Source organism: Quercus robur, chromosome 9 (assembly GCF_932294415.1).
Source record: "Quercus robur chromosome 9, dhQueRobu3.1, whole genome shotgun sequence".
Taxonomy (NCBI): domain Eukaryota; kingdom Viridiplantae; phylum Streptophyta; class Magnoliopsida; order Fagales; family Fagaceae; genus Quercus; species Quercus robur.
Window position 1 is genome coordinate 484,041 of NC_065542.1, and position 19,599 is coordinate 503,639.

Consider the following 19,599-nt stretch of genomic DNA (forward strand, 5'->3'; position numbering starts at 1 on the left):
TGATAATTTGATGCAGGAAATCTATTTCATAATAATATCATAACCTTTTTAAATAACAAGTTGAGTTTGGTATGTAATCCAAAACTAAAAAAGTACTTATCATATATAGACAATAAAAGAGTGGGGCAGCTCCTTGGTCCTCAAAAGTGCCTATCATGACCATGATCATTCTAGTGTGTTTTGAGACAATGTACAATGTAAGCATCAGCCTGTGTCCAACTTAAAAATCACCAGTAATTCAATGAGCATTTCGATGAAATAGGTGTTGTGCATAGGAATACATGGAATACATGTGACGATGCTGGGCAATATTGAGACTTGCATCAGTTTCCTGTCATAATCGCAAATCAATCTCATACTTTCATTAAATTTTTATCCAAATGATACAGTATTTGGTAGAAGAAGCTCATCAATATGATAACAATACCAATGCAAATTTCTTTGTACACCTTGAACATAAAAGGGTTTTATGTACATCAATTAGGCTAAAAACAAATGACTACTGTTCCCTGTTGATGGGATGGATGAATGAAAATCTGCTTATTACAGTTTAATCAGACATCCCTTACCTTCAGCTGGACATCTGAGAGTGAATGAAGTGGTTTCTTTGGGCTTAATGGAACAGAGCTGAACTTGTTAACCAAAAACTTGAAGCATGGTAAAAGGATGATGTAGAGTGTGGCCAATATAAAAGGTGCCGCAACAAGCCATCCCAACAACTGCAAAGATTGATAGACGAATACTTTTCAGATAACAGTGTCATTAGATCAGGACTGAAATGCTCATGCTTCAAAATTTTACTTTGTTTTAGTAAGTTCAAGCTTGAAAATATAATAGGTTGATGAATGTGTTGATCAACACATAACTACATTATCATTACATGTTAATCTTCCTATGAGCTCCCAAACCATAACCATTTGGTCAAACTGCAATATCCCATACAGTTATTTTTTTTAGAAGTAGTATCCCATACAGTTATTCCTTTGTAATTTTGTCAAATTTCGTTGGTGGCTATGACTAGCTCTATGCACAGGCAACTAAGTTGGACAGGGAAACTAAGCTAAGCAACCAGAGTTAACGGCTTAAAGCATCACTGACAATAGGTGCCAAGTCCAGTCTGTGAAACTCTTGCTATGATTTTTCTTTTTCTTCTTTTTTGGTTTGTATAAGAATTGATTAAAAACAATTTAAAGCAAAGGAAAGATTAAAAAATGTGGTCGTGTTTTGATCATGAATAAAACAGACTACCTTTACTAACAGTAATGCCATCATGTTATGTAGCACCCTGCTCAGAGCAAAATGAAATAGCATGTGATTAGAGTGCTCAAAAGCCTGAAAGAGCACCCCACTAAAAGCATTATTGTTTTCAAATTCCAAATTGTGCCTTATATTAGTTGTGACTCATTACTTGTACAACCGAAACAAGATTCAGGAATGACAGAGATGTTTAGAGTATGTTAAACTAGTGTCCAAGATGCATCAGTGACTCTAACATGGCTTCCTTGGTAGAGGAATCAGTGCTACATATTCAGAAATATTTTTACAGCAACTAAATTAAAACTAAATTTACAACAAATCTAACTTAGTATATCAGCAGGATAATTTTACCCTGGCACTGGAGTAGCAAAAACCAGTCTTGCCAAGGAAATCAAATCAATGAACACTAACATTGTTTCATTTAAGTTAAAATACTCATGAAGAATTATATATATTTATTTATATTTTTATATTTAAATCCTCAAGTTGAAACCCTTAACTCAGGAGACAACTTGGTCACTGATTTTACACAAGTGCGAGTTGAAGAATTGTAGAATTGTACACAAGTTAAAATACCCACTTCATGCAAGACCATCAAAAATTGCACTCAAGCATTTGTATGCGAACAATGACTGTTTCCATGATTCACAGCTTTGTCCAAGCAATTAAAAACATTAGATACTGTAGCCTGAGACACTCCCAGTTTGCCCCATTAGTAACACCAAATCATTTGAAATTATTTAGTTACACTTTGGATCACCCTAGTCCCTAGCACCTGCAGCTAGGCAATTGAAGTTAACTGCTCTATTATCAAGCGCAAAAGGATTACGAGCATACAGCATGCCAAGAACACAGGTTAAGAAATAGCCATTACTACAGGATTGAGTGATTCAAATACCAATTTGTTTGAATTCAGATATCACTAGGGGAGTGAATGAGGCGTAAAAGCATGTGCAAGTGTGAGTGTGTGTGTGAGAGAGAGAGAGTCTTAATATTAGAGGATGTTAGTCTAGCTACCTACCGCATGGACAACACTTAAGAGGACTTCATGTGAAGCTTGGCCGGTCAAAACCTTCTTGAAAGCATCAGATGTAAATGGAAATTGAGGTCCACCAGTGAGAATTTCACCAAAGCGCAAGAAGGGCAACATCAGACTAGAAAGCAAGACATATCAGCAATCAGAATACAAACTAAAAATTGATCTCTATTACCAATAATGACAACATATTTAAGCTGATGTTAAGAAAATGCACAAAGTACCTCAACTCTATTGGTGTAGCCATAAAGTTTGCCAGCATTACAGTTGGAGCATTGCAACGGGATCCAAGCAATGCAATAGCCAGTCCACATAGAAACACAGTGACCCCTGTTAATGAAACGTTAGTTCATGTTCATCTAAAGAATGCTGACATTGCTCTATAGCTTCAAGCACGCATTATTGTTTTCTCCACAAAAATGTATAATTGGTGCACAATAAACTATGAATCATGACTCAAATATGAATTCACTAATACTGACTAATCAGATAACTATGTTGTATTACCATAAGATAACTTTTAAGACAAATAAATAAATTTGATAGCTAAATGAAGAAGACATTACCACAAATGGGAAATACCCCCAAGGTAATGCCAAGAGCTGCAGAAAATGCCAATTGCTTCGGCTCAGCACCCCTGAGAAAAAAAAAAAAAGAGGTAAAATTTACTCAAAATGACTTCAAATTAATTTCTTAATGCTAAAAAGATCTAATAAATAAACTGATCCAATACATAACCTTGAAATAATCAAACAATAGTAGTCCTAAAACTAAGATCAATTCAAATCTTCTTTCTTTATGTCTGATTTATCATTGCCCAAACGTGGAAAATTAGAATGCACAAAAAAGAAATTAACTTTCGATTATAATTTTTGTTTTTTGTTTTAAAAGATCTCTGATCTGTTTCAACCGAAAATTCAATGCTTGTTACCCCAGAAATTACTAAGATTAAGCATGGGAAATGTACAATAAAAATAAAAGAGTTACAGTGATGAGCAATTAAGCACAAACCCATTAAAATCTCATCAATTTCCAATTCAATTACACTCAAAAAAACCCTCTACAAAAACAAATTAAAAAGAAAAAAAAAAACTGCTGTGAGAAAGAAAAGAGTACCTGCGAAGGATTTGGATGAGAGGATCGACGACGTTCTTGTGGAACCAAGGACCCAATGCAAGCCTTGCCATTGCCACCTCCTTTTTCTGCTAATGGAATTTTCCGAACCCTTAAATATTTATGATTATGAATTTATTTTTATTTGAAGCTTTGTTTTGTTTTGTTTGGTTTGAAAGTTCGACAAAAGCAGTAATAAATTTTAGTATCTGTCTCAGAAATGAGAGAATCTTTTTTTATTTACAATTCCCAAAAAAAAATTTACTGTCTCATTTCGTGCTTCAAACTCAATTTCTTATTAATCTCAAGAGATAAGAACAAAAACAAAAGTTTGAAGTGAGATGTGTTTGTTTTGTGTTGTGTTGTGTTGTGTGGGAAGTGGGAACTGAAACTAAAAAGATCGGAAACAGGTAGCTGTAGTTGAGAAGCTGTTTTGGTTGGTTGGTTGGTACCATACCAAGAAACGAGTCGGAGGTCGGTTCCACGGTTACAATTTTATTCTCTACTGGGCCCCACTGATGGATTCACTGTGATCTCATCTCATCTCTTCTAATTGGAGCTCTTTAATTGCAATAGAATTTTCTTCTTAAAGTGTGATAGTTGAATTTCCGTATTTATTAACCATTCATCTACTTTAAAGGTACTAGTCGCTAACCCGTGCGATGCACGGGATAGTTAAACAAAATTTATACACATTCATTTTTATTGGTACATTCACTTGTATTAGATAGTTAAACAAAATAATTCTATCTAATACACTTAAAAGGGTTAGTAATTTATAGTACTTACCCCCCATTATTAGTATACAGACACCAAGTGCGGTCGTCGTAACCCTTTGAAAGAACCTTCCCCAATTGGACCCTATCAAAAAAAAAAAAAAAAACACCCAATTAACAAAATTAATCCAAAAGAGTCTAAAAAGCACACAAAATCAATTCAAAAAACAAAAATATGAGACAAAGTAATTACTTTCCGCTGCCAATGAAATCGTCTTTTGTATTGCTTTTCCAAACTACAACACTTATCTCTCTAAGGCCTTCAATTAACGAAAACACAAACTTTTCTTGGAATACTGGAGTATTATGACCATCTATACACACATACATAAAAAACAAAATCAGCATAACTCACTATAACTCTATAGAAGCCTAAAAAATATAAAGAGAAATTAAAGGGGTTGAAATTGATATTTACATTTGGAGAGAGAGAGTTTGCAGAAACTATGGATTTATATTTCTTAACTTGAGAGAGGGGTAAGGTTGTTAGGGTTTTATTTCTTAACTTGAGAGAGGGGTAAAGTTGCTAAGGTTTTGAGGTGTTATAATATTTTTATTTTTATTTTTTATTTTTTAAATATTATGCTGACGTGGAAAATTGTGGTGCCAACAAAGGCTTCGGTTTTATATATATATATAGATTAGGTTTATATATATATAGTGAGCGTTTGGGCAGGGCGTTTCAGCCCTGCGTTTTCATGCCTTTTTTTTTTTTTTTTTTTTTTTTTTTTGGCTCTGCAGTGAACAGTAAAATTACTGTGCAGGGAAAAAAAACACTATTTATATTCGGTTAACGTACTGTTCATGGATTCCACGACACTATTCACATATTTAAAAATTATTTTGTTACAGTGTTTTCAGTTTTCAGTTTCAGCAACAATAAGCTCAATCCAAACGGACTCATATATAAATATATATATATACATATATGTTTTTTTGGGAAGGATAAATTTCTAAAACGTTTACAATGAAAGCACTAAAAATATCAATTTAGCTCAAATATTCTTCGCAATAGTAAGAGGATTGAATCTTGAGAATTAAATCACCACAAAGATATTTAATTATCACTTGCAATTCATACGGATTTGATCTATTTATGTTTTTTTCGCAACTATGAAGGTGGTATGATGCAATTGATGAGGATAAAAATAGTATCAATACTAATTTATGTGAAAATAATATTATATTAATAACTATTTATCACATTATTTTGTAAGTGAAAAATGTTGTCAATAGTTGCTAGTTAAATATAAATAAATTCAATGAGTTATATACTTATATAAATTTACATGAAAAATATCATTTTATTTCATAGTTGAGTTTACTATTGGATAAGGTATTTTTTGTATTTTTGTACATATATTTTCTCTCTCATAGCATGTGAGTCTAACACAATTGTAACACTTGAATATACTATGCAAGCACAAGATATGGAATACAAAATACAATCTTTCCACTACATATACAGATTCTATTCTATTATGGTAGTGATGACAATGGAATAAGGTAAGGTTAGGTTGATTAGGGGTGCTTACCTTTACTCCCATTCCATCCTCTTTTTTGGGTAGGTAAAATTTGTGTAGGGGTAGGAATAAAGCAGGTTAGGGTTGGGCCAGGTTAAGGGTAGTTTTCCATTCTTAATACAAGCAAAACTCGTTCATGCACCGCCACTTATTCAAAATGGGAAATCACCCACGTAAGATACAGGGGACAAGAGACGGGAGATTTTTTTGCCATCGCTTCGTAGAGGAGTTGATGGATAAACAAATACCTTGCGTACTACATGTACAAATATGACATACATTACAACCCCAAAATTACGTGGCCAGATAGAAACTAGAGAGACGTGATGTGAAGCACGTCATTCTCTTTGTTACCTTTTTTTTTTTTTTTTTCCTTGTTCTTTGTGTGTGTGTTCCGTAAAGGGTTCTCGTCTAGTCTACCTTCCAATTAATTAATAGAAAGAGATGCCTTCTCCTCTTGCATCAATTTGATCTGCATAAAATATTGACTTCGTACGTGTCTAAACACCCTTTTAGCTTTAGGATAAGGAATTTATGAAATTCTTTTTTCCACAAGTATTTGAATTGGCAGCACATTATAATATTTTGCCCAGGGAGAGAATTTGTCACGCAAACACAAAACACACGACTTGAGAGAGCTGTGAACAAGACAACTCAAGTCGACTCACACCCTGGTGATAACAAATGATTCACAACAAGTCTATATGGAAAATGCCATACAAATGACTCTTTTTATCAGATTGAATCTTAACTTTTTTTTATCAAATACCAGCAAGCAGCCTGTTCATGAGAAATATTCTAAACCCAATACCAAACCAAGTAACTAATGAAGCCAAGCTATGTAGTATATTGACCGTATTCTGTCATTCACAAAAATGGAAGTCAAGCCTTTTAGTGCTTGAAAAATGATTGTCATTGTGACAACGAAAAACCATCCTCGAGGCATTGTGTTCTAATATCTTGCATTAGACTTTGAAGTAGTGTAGGATTGCTTGTAACAATGGCATCCACGCGTTCAAACAACATCATTTGCATAGAATCCACATCATCAACAGTCCAGGCATATGCCTTTTTGTTTCTCCTGCTTAAACCCAAATGGAAAACATGAAATCATACTGCGCACATGCTGGCTACCCTGCAAATACTAATACATCAAAGGAATTTCATACCCATGTAGAGTTTTCATCAGCATTTCATCAATCAAAGGATGATAGACACCAACCACCCCAGCACCTTTCATCCTCATTAAGTTGGTTCTTAGCCCAGTAGAAGGATCCTTCATGACAATGTAGCCCACCTGCAATGACACCTAACACATTCAACATGCAAAGAGAACAAACTCAAAAGCCAAAACACCAACTTCTGTACCAAACTCTCTGGCTTTATGTGTCTTACCAGTTAAGTAATTCATGGATAATCTAAACAACAAAAGTACAACTAATCTTTACAACAAAAAAAAATATATGATAAAAAAATTCCCATGTCAGTGTAAGGTCCGTAGATTTCACACAAAAATAATAACAAAGTCTCAAATCCTAAAACTGTTCCGGTCGGCTATTCATGAAAAGTGACTAAAATTTTGTATTGGCCAAATCATGGTAATTACTTATAAAAATGAATGTCTGGACAAGATCATTAATTTGGAGCAACACATCCCACAATAGTAAAAAGCTAAAAGACTATTAGAGAGTTGTGGTGGACCCTGAATGGGCTTAGAATAATTGAATCAGGTTTATTTTTACTGCAAAAAGGACTTGTATTTTCCAACTTATAAGCACTAAAGAATTCAGCAAACAGGACAAAGCAGTTAATCATAACATCAAATAACTATGTAGGATAAGATCCTGAAGATGTCAAAACATATCACTTCTTCTTACTGTAGTATTCGGTGAGAGTTTAATTACGTCCCTTGCTAAATTGTCACTTTTAGCCCATACAAGGCAATTCCTACAATGCGTCCTTTCAACCTGTAAAAGAAGGCACAAGATGGGCTTGGTGATTAGGTCTTACTAATTCCATACGAAAACCTGAAGGTTACATGACTTCAAAAATCATTTTTAGCTTAAATGCTTGCAAACAACAAATCCAAAAGGTAACTTTATATTTGTTGGGTGAAACAATGAATTTCATATGTTAGATATTTATGCCATGCATTATAAGCAAAAATGTAGAGTAGTAAGTTAGCAAAAACAAACTAAAGGAGCAGGCAAAGTGAAAGACAACAGAAAAACTTACCACAGAAAGAATATCCTTTGCAAGCCCTTTTTCATATGATGGAGGCCCAACCTTAGCGTCTAGAATCACTTGCCGAACTGAATTTGATATCAACTAAGAGCATCCATTAGAACCATGGTCAGAGAAAACTCAGCAACAAAGTTTCAATAAGATAAATGAAAATGCAGATAGATGTCAATGAATAGTGTCATAAGGCACATCAAAAGGTGCAGCGAGATTTACGAAATATGTTTATCAGAATGACCGTAGAAAAAGAGGAAGATGGAAATTATTTTAGTGAATGGGGGTGAATTAGACAAAATCCAGGAAGATACCTTCAAAGCATCTTCAATGGTTGGAATGCTTTCTTGAAGAAACATCTGTGCAGATTGATTAGCACGGCCTAGTTCTTTTATCTACAACCATAAGCTAAATTACAATCTCAGTCAACTTTTCTCATTTACATAAACTCAGACAAAATATATATGCAGAGATTTTGTGATAAAACTAAAAAGATATGTTTTTATTGAATTCTACAAATTAAACCCAAACAGAAGTAAAATTATTCCCTTTTGCTTGATATTAATAGGATATGGCAACCTCACATGCTTCATATAAAACCAGATCATGTGGAAAGCAAATACTAGATTACCATAACCAAGCCCAGAAGACACTTGATGAAGCCAAACTGAGACTGACAATAGAAGTTAGCTTGAGTCCAAAACTACATTCCCTCCAAAACAGATCAGCTTAATTATGGTTCACTCTATTCCCCTTAAATGACCTAGGTGTATTATTATAGACATTACAGAGGAGCAATTTATTGAAGGCAAAAGGTCATCATTGTTAAAACTTGTGCAAATCCTCTTCACTTGGTGTCAAGAATTCTGTTAATCACCTGAAGCACTACTAGTTTTACAATTGTGAACCCCCACATTTAAATTGAGAGGAAAATATTGTATATTATACCTTCTACACTTAACTTCGCAAAACCATGACCAATTATATATTAGAAGAAAGGCTGATACTTGAGCTAAATAAGGGTCGTCAGTCCTCACAAAGGAAGGATCTTGTTTGTTAGCTTTTTCAAGTGTAACTTCTCCATTTGCATGCAGGCCACAACCACATTGATCCAGTGGGACACGTTAGTGCTAGAAAACTACTGTTAAGATATCAAAACTAGCACAACTTGGCTAGCCTCACCCCAACAACAAATCAATCTGTTCCTTTCAGTTGGTCTGCCCAGTACAATTCAACAGGTGTCCAGTCCAAGGTAATGTAACCAGCCAAATGAAAATTGATCTACAATTCTATGTTTATAATTTTACAGTTACAGCTTCAGTTAGTGTGACCAACATTCATTAACTAGCAGATTGACAACAAAAACATTGATTCACAATGCAAATACTAGAGGAGCTGCTTAGCATTTTTGACAAGAAAGTTAATGCACCAAGTCTCACCTCTTTCATGCTCAAGTACCCTACTTTAGAAGTACTGTTTCCAGATATCCGCTGCAAATCCCTGCCTGTGTAATGTGAGAATCAAATATCCAAGTAGCTAATTCAAAAGATAAAAGACTGGAAAATAAATACTAAAACATGAATGTGTTTCACACTTTTTGGACGGTATTAGATACGCTTACCTTTCTTCATGACTATTCTTCAAATATATTGCATGTAATGCACTTGTTATAAATGTTAAGCATATTTAACCCACATAATTAAGTCAATGTGTAATAATTTTCAATGCTACATCCAAGACATTCTTCCAATTCCATTCTAAATTATTTTTGCACATTATGTCATATCACCACAACAACCAAGCATAACACGCCCTCCCAAGATATAAAAAGTAGTTCAACAGGGCAAGAATTTTTAATTGGGTAAAACTTAGGTACAATTCCATAAATGCTTGTTTGGATTGAAGGGAGAGCAAGCGGGAGTAGAGTAGAGTTGGCCGAGTATTAGGCTAATTTCTGGCCAACTCTACTCCACTTCCCCTCAATCCAAATACACAGTTGCATTGAGTACTGAATCATATAGTTGAATTTAATTGTTCTTTAACAAAGATAACACTGTTTTTGCTTGGGGAACCTAACTGAACCTAAGTTGTCTAAGCCTAATGGATGTTAGGAGTAAAGATAGAATGGTAAATGAAAGAGCAAAAAACGTAGATGATCCGAAAAGTACCTATCATGGAGAGCGAACAAAACCCCATCAAAAGAACGAGAAACATCAATCTCAATGCAGTCTACTTTAGAATGAAGCGCAATACGATACGCATCCATCTGCAATGCAATATTTACATTACATAGAATGAATCAGCAAAACAAACACAACATTACTAATACTAATACTAATAGAAACATAGGATGAGAGTTAGTACCGTGTTGGGAAAGGCGTTGGTAGAGTCACCTCCATGAGCACACACAAGAGGTGGATCCTTCATCCAGCCACACTTTCTTCCTTGTATCTATAATAAACCAAACCAAAAACCCATTTCAATTAATTTCTCAAGTATTAAAAAAAGATATGGGTTTTGTATGTTAGTGTTAGTTGTTGTACCTGATGGAGGCGTTTGAGTCGGAAATGGAAAAAGATGGGAGGGACAACAGCGATGAAGACAAGGCTTATGATTATTGTACGGAATAATCGTCTTTGAGACGATAATCTTATTCGGAATCCTCCTCCTCCTCGTTGTTGTCTCCTTCCCGATCTCATGGAGATCGCCATTAGAGAGAGAGAGAGAGATTTGTTGGTGTTGGTGCGGAAACGTCAAAGGATGACAGGCGAAAATGGCCAAATGGCCTTAAAAACCAAACTATAGGCAAGACTTAGAAACATATTTCATTTATAGCATCTCGAGTCTTAAAGACTCGATTTTGGACTTCAAAATCAAGTCTTTAAGGCTCGGTTTGTATGCTTGATCACGTCTGATGTGGCAGAGTTGCCATCTGGCATTAACATGGAAATCGAGTCTCTTAGACTCGATTTCCACGTGTATTCCAACTGGAAATCGAGTCTTTTCAATCCCAAAATTTTTAAAAAAAATTCTAAGTCTCTACATGCCAAAATACCCAAACGCAGATCAGATCAGAGGGAGAGAAAGAGAAACACACAGCTCAGATCAGATCAGAGGGAGAGAAACAGAGAACCTCACTGCCAAACCTCACCAGCGCGGCCAGGGGCTCGCGCCGGCCTGGGGCTCGCGCGAGACTCAGGCCGTGCGCGACCCAGGCTCGCGCGAGCCCCAGGTCGCGCGCGGCCTGACTCGCGCGAGCCCCAGGCCGCGCGCGAGCCTCAGGCCGCGCGCGACCCAAGCTCGCGCGAGCCTCAGGCCGCACGCGACCCAAGCTCGCGCGAGCCCCTGGCCGCCTGGGTCGCTGGTCAGTTTCTGGTCATGCCGCGCGCGCCTGGGTCTTCCTCTCTGTTTCTGGTCTTCCTCTCTGTTTCTGGTCTTCCTCTCTGTTTCTGGTTTTCTTTTCTTTTTTTTTTTTTTTTCTCTGGGTTTTTCCTCCTCTGTCCTCTGATGCTCTGGTGTTTGGTGTGAGTGGTATATATAGGGGTTAGAAATCGAGTCTAAGAGACTCGATTTCCATGTCAATGCCAGATGGCAACACTGCCACATCAGACGTGGTCAAGCATACAAACCGAGCCTTAAAGACTCGATTTTGAAGCCCAAAATCGAGCCTTTAAGACTCGAGATGCTATAAGTGAAATATGTTTCTAAGTCTCGCCTACTAACTAGATAGTTTGGTTTTTAAGGCCAGTTGGCCATTTTCGCCAGGATGACAAGTAGAAGAGGTGGAGCTTCTTTTCCACTTTCACTCGACAAAACGACTACCCGTTTTTTAAAAGTCAAAACGGATGTCGTTAAATATTGGGATGGTCATGTTTTTTTCGATTGGTCTAATCCTCATCTTTGATGGTCTCATCTAATGGCATCAATAAATAATCTTTGGTGTTTTCTCCATCAAAGATTGTTCGTGTTCCTGTCTGCCTGCCCAGGTTGTAAAAAAATTATCTTTGTATCATCAACTTAGCATGCTCTAGAGCTTACCTAGTAAAACTTTTGTACTAGTTGGTTCAGTGCGATATTTGGATCAGGTTGTTGAATTTGAAATTTGTACTTTTTTTTTGATGAACGAGAAGGGGGGCGGGGGCGACCATATGTGACTAACCCCCCAAGGTGTGACCTGCACCCTCCCGCTAGGAAATGTTGGATTGAGCTATAGCTACTGTGACCGGGGCGTCACAGACCTCACTCTAATACCCCAAGAGAGCTAGCAGGAGAGGCACAATGCAAGCTAGGAACCCTCCTCCCACACGTATTTGTTTCACACCCAGTTCTTGAATCCGATTTGGGGCTCATTTGAATCGGTGAATTGCAAGGAGAATGTGAATTTGACCATTCATGTGGTTAAAGAGCTAGTGGGTATGAAGTTATTGAAATATAATGCGAAAGCTCTCTGTATTGGAGAAGGGTCGGCCGCGACTGTGTTGACATTGCAAGATTTGGGGTTCTCCAATGCTGGTGGTGTTTATAGGCACCGCTTTTTCTCGCTTAAGCGTAAGCAGTTTGTTCACGAGCTCGATTTCGCGGACAATTCATTCGATTTCGTGTTGTCCAGGGATGTCGATAAGGTTTCTGTCCTTGCATTGTTCGTGCTTGAGATTGAGCGCGTTCTTAGCCTGGGTGGCACTGGTGCCATGCTTGTGGAAGGCGTTAGCGGTTCATTCCCTAACAGCTTGATTAGGTCTGCCACCCCGGTTTCATCGTTGCTGAAAAGCTCCAATGTTGTGCACGTTGGTTATGTGCAAAACTTTACTCTGTTTGTCTTCAAGAACAATATATATATAGAATCATAGATAGAGATATGTTTTGCTTCCACACATAAATACCTCTTAAGTTAAAAACTTTTCTTTGAAGAACCTACCATGTATGCATTATTTTCCCTATACATTGGTGATACAAGTTGAATTATCACTTGTTAGTGCTTGTTGCTACTTTTGTAGCTCAATTTAAACTTAAAAATGGTTGGCTCCTCTTGTAGTATGTTAGCTTACACATAGTAGCCTATGTTAGAATTTTTTTTTCTAGTTGATATTTACAAATAGAAGGAATAATGCTACACAAGTATAAAAACAATCTGCTTTTCATGATAAGTTGAACAATCAAATCAAGATTTTTGCAATTCATATTTAGAGTTCTTAGAATGATGGAAAAGGTGGTTATTTTGATAATTTTAATAAAGTATGATATGAAACATATAAAACTTATGCAACATCGGTGAACTAATAGAAAAACAATGATCTACTAGGGAAAGAAAATAAAAAGGATCATCATTTTTGTTGACAAATGCATACCCGTCTCAGGTGTAATATTCCCTTGCTTACAATACAATGATACATTAAACAATAAATCACTTTCTTTCTTTTATGAGCCATGTAAATGAGATTGATGCTTATTGAAGCCTCTTTAATTGTCAAAAACCAACTAATATTCCTTCATGTTCTATTTACATGGTATCTCAAATTATTTATGATCACATCTACTAGCTCATATGATAAAGTTTCCTAAGAACCTTTTGGCAAAAACCTCTACAATCAAGAATATTGGGCCAAATAAGTAGATCTGCTGCACAAATATTAGTGTGGGATATCAATTTTATCTAGTGTAGGTTTCTTTAAAAAAATACCCGTAGTTTTGATATTTTCCTCTCTCCTCTTTTGCTGTAGGCATTAAATCAGATATCTTGAGTAATTTTATCCTTGGATGCACATATATATGGAGAAAGTATTACAAAGGTTGTGTTCATCTAGTTTGACCTTTTATTTCCGATTACGATCAGTCTTAATATGTCTTTAATACATCAATAAATCTCTAAAGTCACTCTCAATTTACTAGAAACATATAAGTAGGTGTTGTGGTCTACATTACAGGTTATAAACACATTTTGAATTGCATTTGGTCATGTTCCTTGGAGGAGAGGGGGTAGTTTTTTAAGTTTCATTGATTTTATAGATCTTTTAACTTTGAACATGGAGACAGAGTATTTTGAGGATCCATGATGATCCTTGTAGAAAGAGGAATAATTTGGTTGGAAGTTGGAATTATTGCATATTTCCTTCTTGGTCATTCAGCTTTACGCACAAGCTTCTTGGCTATTGCTATTTGTTGTTATGGATAAAATGGGGAAAAAAAATTATTAAGATTGTGCAAAAATCATAATTGTTCCTGACAAAAAATGCGCTGAAAGTTGTAATTTGTTGACTACATTCATCAAGTTTTTATTGTTTTGAGGTCAATTAAGGTTTCCAATTAACACTTACCCAATTTTTTTTGACTTATTAGATATAAATTATCACGTGATTTTATTAATGTAATATACTAACAAATGGAAAAGGTTTGGCTCCAAATATGTTTAGAGTCAAACTTTGTCCCTAACAAAAATATCCTCACCTTATTAAGTAATTTACACATAAAAATTAATTTAAAATAAAATGACATCATGCCTACCCTTAAATTAATAGAGATCATGAAATGGAACCCTTTTATTTTGAGAAAAATGAAAATGATCATTTTTCCATTTGACATACTACAAGAAATCTTGATGTCGCATTATTTTATGATGAAAGCCTCGAATGTGGCTTGGACTCCTTATTCATCCATTAGGTCAGACATTCCATGTCAAGCCATAACTACTTAGCTTTTTCTCAGTTATCTGATCAATTCGTTTTGCCATCGCAGGTGTAAGATGATTTTTCCAGTCTCCAACCTTACCTTTCCTAAAATACATATTGTTTTTGAACTCGTATGTGTTGACTTCATCTTTCTTGATTCCAATCTCCAATGTCATCACTCCATTTTTATTTACCTCTAAATTGGACATATTTTCAAAACTGCATAAATCTATAATCTTTTGCACCATACCTTGATCTTCTTCCTCCAAAGAGAAAGGATAACCAATAAATTGAGCTAATTTCTTTACCCAATATACAGTTTCATTAGTCAAATCTTCATACTTAATAAACAATATCCTCTCTGGTGATTCCAAACTTGCTCTCCAATACCCTAATATATGATCCCAAAATGGTCCACAAGAAAGTAATCCTTGACAAAATGACTCAAGTACATCCTCCTCAAGTACATCCTTCTCTCTGGTGATTCCAAGCTCGCTCTCAAATACCCTAGAAACATTCCTGTTGTAAAAGTGCCATATAGACACAAATACATCCTTTGGATCCCTGCATAAATAAACAATTTTACAACTAGAATTTATAATGGATTTTGGTAGGGAAGTGTAGGGAATGTGTGTAGACACAAGTGGAACATCTAGACTCAATCTTTGTTGGCTTGAGCGAATATTAAACTCAATAAAGGGTACACAATCATGCGACAATCTTGAGAGTAAAGGATTTGTAGGCTCGCTTTCATAGGATCGTGTCATTACGGCAAAAGCCAATGCCTTAAGCCAAGTTGTGCCACATTTTGGAAAACTACTCAAAATCACCTGGTTGGGTTGAGGCTTGAAATGTTCTTGAGCAAACAACATTCCTGGTAGATGGAATAAAGGGTACCAAAAACCTTCATACTGGTAGAAATCCATCGACCAAGAACCCTTTTTTATTGGGATGGTTGGCAAGATCTGTTTGAATTTATTGTCAGGTTCTAGATCAAACATATTCTCTTCTTTCTCAATACTTTTTGGAGCAGAGTTCATTTTGGAGGAAGAGGATTCCATTGGTAGAAAATAAAACTAGCTTGATCTAGTGTAAGTGACATGTATGCATGAAGGGGGAAGAACACCATTATATATAGGTAAATTGCAAGGAGAGTTCATCATTTTAAGCCACTCATTTTAACTATGGAAAACCTCTATCTTTTACTTTTTCATCTTTCATCCTATCAACTCAAGTAAACATAGCATTAAAGCAAAAATAGTCATCTCAAAGTTAGGCTCCGTGTTTTTCTGTCACAATTTTAAACTTAAACACATGATAACCAAAAATAGTTATTGAAGCAAATTTTGACAGCCAAGAATCATCATTTCAAGTCCTTCATTTTAACTATGAAAAACATTTATTTTATCTTTTTTCTTTTTCATTATTCCTCTTTTCACCCCCAAAAAACATAACATCAAAGCAAAGATAGTCATCTTAAAGATATGCTTCATGCTTATTTGCCACAACTATACACCTAAACACATGTTAGTCAGGAATGGTGATTGAAGCAAATTTTGAAAGTCAAAAATGACGAGAGACCACTGGATTAGGATACTAATAGTTTACCACCATCATTATACTAGAGACAAGGAAGAGCTATAAATTTGGTTTCTAATTTCAACCATATAGCAATTTTGAAAAAGTCTTGACTGATAATGGGCTTGGGTCATTATTAACAATACCTATTGAAGGCCTATTCTAAAGGGAACCGAAATATACATGGACTTGGGTATAAAAATACACAAAGTGTGAGAGATTGAGATTTTAACACAAAGTCACGCTACAATTTTCACTTAAAAGTCATGATAACTTTTAAAAGAGTGTACAATATGTCAATACACACAACACATTCTCTTACGCAATCTATCTATAATTCTATAGTATATATTCATGCAAGATGAAAAAAAAAATCATATTCTTCATGGATGAAGAGATTGAAAGAGAAGTACCAAAAACTAAAAGAAATGAAAAGTAAGTATAATGGAAAATTTTAACACATTTAAAAAAAAAAAAAATCTAATATGATGCCAAATTAAAATTACATGTCCATCCAATATCTTTTAGAGTTGTGGTGGTAGTTGATATTGTGGCAACAGCTTTCCATACCTATAAGAAATAGATGTTTTTGACGGCATAATATTCTCATGTAACTTTATGATTATCTTCATGTAAAATTATTAGATATATAATGAATCTAATGTCGTATACTACAATGCAGATTGATTAGATCTGAGGCAAGTACTAATGAAGAAGAGGATGTTGATGGCAAAATGAAGAACGTTGAAGGAAAATGACAAAGATAAATAAGAATCTAATTTGGATAAAAAGAATCTTTATTACAAGAGGATTTTTTTTTAAAATTTTTTATTTAATGTTTTGTCATTTTATTTTAAACTAACTTGGTTCAAAAATTTAAAAATTTTGATTAGATGAGACATGTGGCGTAAAATTAGACTCTTGAATTTCAATTTAAAATCTAATTGGATTTTCTCTTAGCTTTACTTACTAATATATACATATAGATGACTTATAAACTTGAATTGTTTTTAGTTCTTTAAAAAAAAAAGGCTCATAAATTAAACTCTAATTTTTACACATGTCGCAAAATTAAACTCTAATTAAAATCCAATTTTTACATTGAATTAACTCACTTGGTACAAAAATTTAAAAACTTAGATTAGATGGGATACGTGGTGCAAAATTAAACTCTAATTGAATTACAATTTGAAATCTAATTGGATTTTCTCCTAGCTTTACTTATTATTATATATATAGAATGGTAGCCAATAATGTGGGCCTGTGGATCATTATTCCTATCATTCTTGCTTAATGGTCTTTACTTTACTACTTTCTTTCTCCACCTTTTTCATAATGTTGAGTTTCTTCTGCCATTAGGTCCTTTTGTTAAAATTGGGCATCAACAATATGTAACAGCATTTCTGTGGACGACAACCTTTAATCTCCTCAAAATGGAAATGATTCATGCATCATTTTTAGGATGATGATTTGTGCACACATAATTTGGAATAAGGAAGTATATTAATTAGAAAAGTACAATTTACATGCATCAAGAGTTTCTTCTCATGTTTGTCAAGGCATATCCATTATTTTCAACATAAAAAATGGAGGATGTCTAAACACAAGAGAATGGACTCTTGGTGTTGGTGCGGAAACGTCAAAGGATGACAAGTAGAAGAGGTGGAGCTTCTTTTCCACTTTCACTCAACAAAACGACTACCCGTTTTTTAAAAGTCAAAACAGATGTTGTTTATATATTGGGATGGTCGTGTTTTTTTTTCTATTGGTCTAATCCTCATCTTTGATGGTCTTATCTAATGGCATCAAGAAATAATCTTTGGTGTTTTCTCCATCAAAGATTGTTCGTGTTCCTGTCTGCCTGCCCAGGTTGTAAAAAAATTATCTTTGTATCATCAACTCAGCATGCTCTAGAGCTTACCTAGTGAAACTTTTGTACTAGTCGGTTTAGTGCGATATTTGGATCAGGTTGTTGAATTTGAAATTGGTACTTTTTTTTTTTTATGAACGAGAAGGGGGGGCGGGGGCGACTATATGTGACTAACCCCCCAAGGTGTGACCTAATATGGGCACCCTCCAGCTAGGAAATGTTGGATTGAGCCATAGTTACTGTGACCGGGGTGTCACAGACCTCACCCTAGCACCCCAAGAGAGCCAGTAGGAGAGGCGCAATGCAAGCTAGGAACCCTCCTCCCACACGGTACCCGCCACGACTCGAACAAGGGACCTTGTGCTTGCATGTGGAATCTCTCCCAACTGGGCCACCCCTTCTAGGGCATGAAATTGGTACTTTACCTTCTAAGTATTAGATAAAATCAACACAATAAATTATCTGATATAACTCATGCCAATTATCTGGATATAGCTAACGTTACATTCTTTCATGAAAAAAAAAGAAAGATGTAGCATGATCAAGCTGATCATTATCCAACACCTAGTGGAAGTCTTTGTTCAAACTCATTCAAGCAGATCTTGATAATTTGCTAAAACTAGCTTGTATAGCTGGATGTAATTTTTTTTTTTTTAGAGAAGACATTATGCTAGTATATTTGTGGATTAGCTATATATTTTATGTCCTTTATTTTTCATCCTTGTTTGTAAAACTTGGAAATTATTTTCTCATTGGTGCTCTGTTGTCATTTAGTTTCCTAATTTGAACTCATTGGCACATCCGCACATATACACAACATAGGTCTATCCCTGTCCAAAAGGCTCTCCAAGACATAGAGAAACGATTAGAAGATCTAGTGGCAAAGAGCAATATGTGATTAGTTCATCATGTCATTTTTGGACATTTACACTGTATTTGGTTAGGGTGATAATAGGAAGGATGGAAAACAATGTTTTTCATTGTTTGGAAAAAGAAGGAAAATGCTAAGGATGGAAAATCCGGGAGAAAATTTTCTCTCCCGGGCCCACAATTTACATACTCCCAAATCGGGAGGAAAATTGTGGGGAGAAAAGTGCTCTCACTATGGAATTACACAAATGCCCTCTCCCACCTACTCTCTTCACAAACACAACGGCTGTTCTGGAATCAAGTAAAAAAAAAAAAAAAAACAAAGAGTGAGAGCTGGAGAAAAAAAAGAGAGAATGAGTGCACTAGTTGGAATGTTCTTGAATGAGGGAGAAAAAGAAAGAAAAGAAGGGGGAGATAAAGAGATAAGAACAAACGTGTTTGGAGGAAGAAAAAAAAAAAAAAGAGCGAGAGTTGGAGAAAAAAGAGAGAGAATGAGAGCACTTCTTGAATGAGGGAGAAAAAGAAAGAAAAGAAGGGGGAGATAAAGAGATAAGGACAAACGTGTATGGAGAAAAAAAAAACGTATGGATGAAATGAAATGAGAGAAAGGAGAAATAATATAAAGAATAAAAAATCCTAATTGAGAAATGTTACCACAATATTTTCACAATAAATTTTA

The 19,599-nt window shown here is 35.2% G+C and overlaps 4 protein-coding genes across 6 annotated transcripts; 1 reads left to right on the forward strand and 3 right to left on the reverse strand.

Moving 5' to 3' along the window:
- On the reverse strand, nt 1–3,824 carry LOC126699563 (uncharacterized). Its single transcript, XM_050397464.1, has 6 exons — nt 3,410–3,824; nt 2,860–2,930; nt 2,518–2,623; nt 2,279–2,411; nt 570–719; nt 1–331 (listed from the first exon to the last, which is right to left on the reverse strand). Exons 1-6 carry the CDS (start codon nt 3,478–3,480, stop codon nt 239–241), a joined length of 624 nt encoding a protein of 207 aa, XP_050253421.1. The 5' UTR covers nt 3,481–3,824; the 3' UTR covers nt 1–238.
- Nucleotides 3,825–6,410: 2,586 nt separating this feature from the next.
- LOC126699536 (glycerophosphodiester phosphodiesterase GDPD4) lies at nt 6,411–10,700 on the reverse strand. 3 transcript variants are annotated; one of them, XM_050397422.1, is made up of 9 exons: nt 10,484–10,700; nt 10,305–10,391; nt 10,109–10,206; nt 9,380–9,440; nt 8,255–8,335; nt 7,941–8,033; nt 7,583–7,672; nt 6,875–7,002; nt 6,411–6,786 (listed from the first exon to the last, which is right to left on the reverse strand). In XM_050397422.1, the coding sequence occupies exons 1-9, from the start codon at nt 10,649–10,651 to the stop codon at nt 6,618–6,620; spliced, it is 975 nt and encodes a 324-aa protein (XP_050253379.1). In that variant the 5' UTR covers nt 10,652–10,700; the 3' UTR covers nt 6,411–6,617. The 3 variants fall into 3 exon arrangements, with proteins under 3 accessions (XP_050253379.1, XP_050253378.1, XP_050253380.1); XM_050397421.1 differs by having other exon boundaries at nt 6,875–7,014; XM_050397423.1 differs by lacking the exon at nt 7,583–7,672.
- Nucleotides 10,701–11,515: 815 nt separating this feature from the next.
- Nucleotides 11,516–12,787, forward strand: LOC126699687 (uncharacterized). Its single transcript, XM_050397637.1, has 2 exons — nt 11,516–11,554; nt 12,230–12,787. Exons 1-2 carry the CDS (start codon nt 11,516–11,518, stop codon nt 12,785–12,787), a joined length of 597 nt encoding a protein of 198 aa, XP_050253594.1.
- Nucleotides 12,788–14,595: 1,808 nt separating this feature from the next.
- Nucleotides 14,596–15,663, reverse strand: LOC126699688 (flavonol sulfotransferase-like). Its single transcript, XM_050397638.1, has one exon. It carries the CDS (start codon nt 15,661–15,663, stop codon nt 14,596–14,598), a length of 1,068 nt encoding a protein of 355 aa, XP_050253595.1.
- Between the last annotated feature and the right edge of the window lie 3,936 nt (nt 15,664–19,599).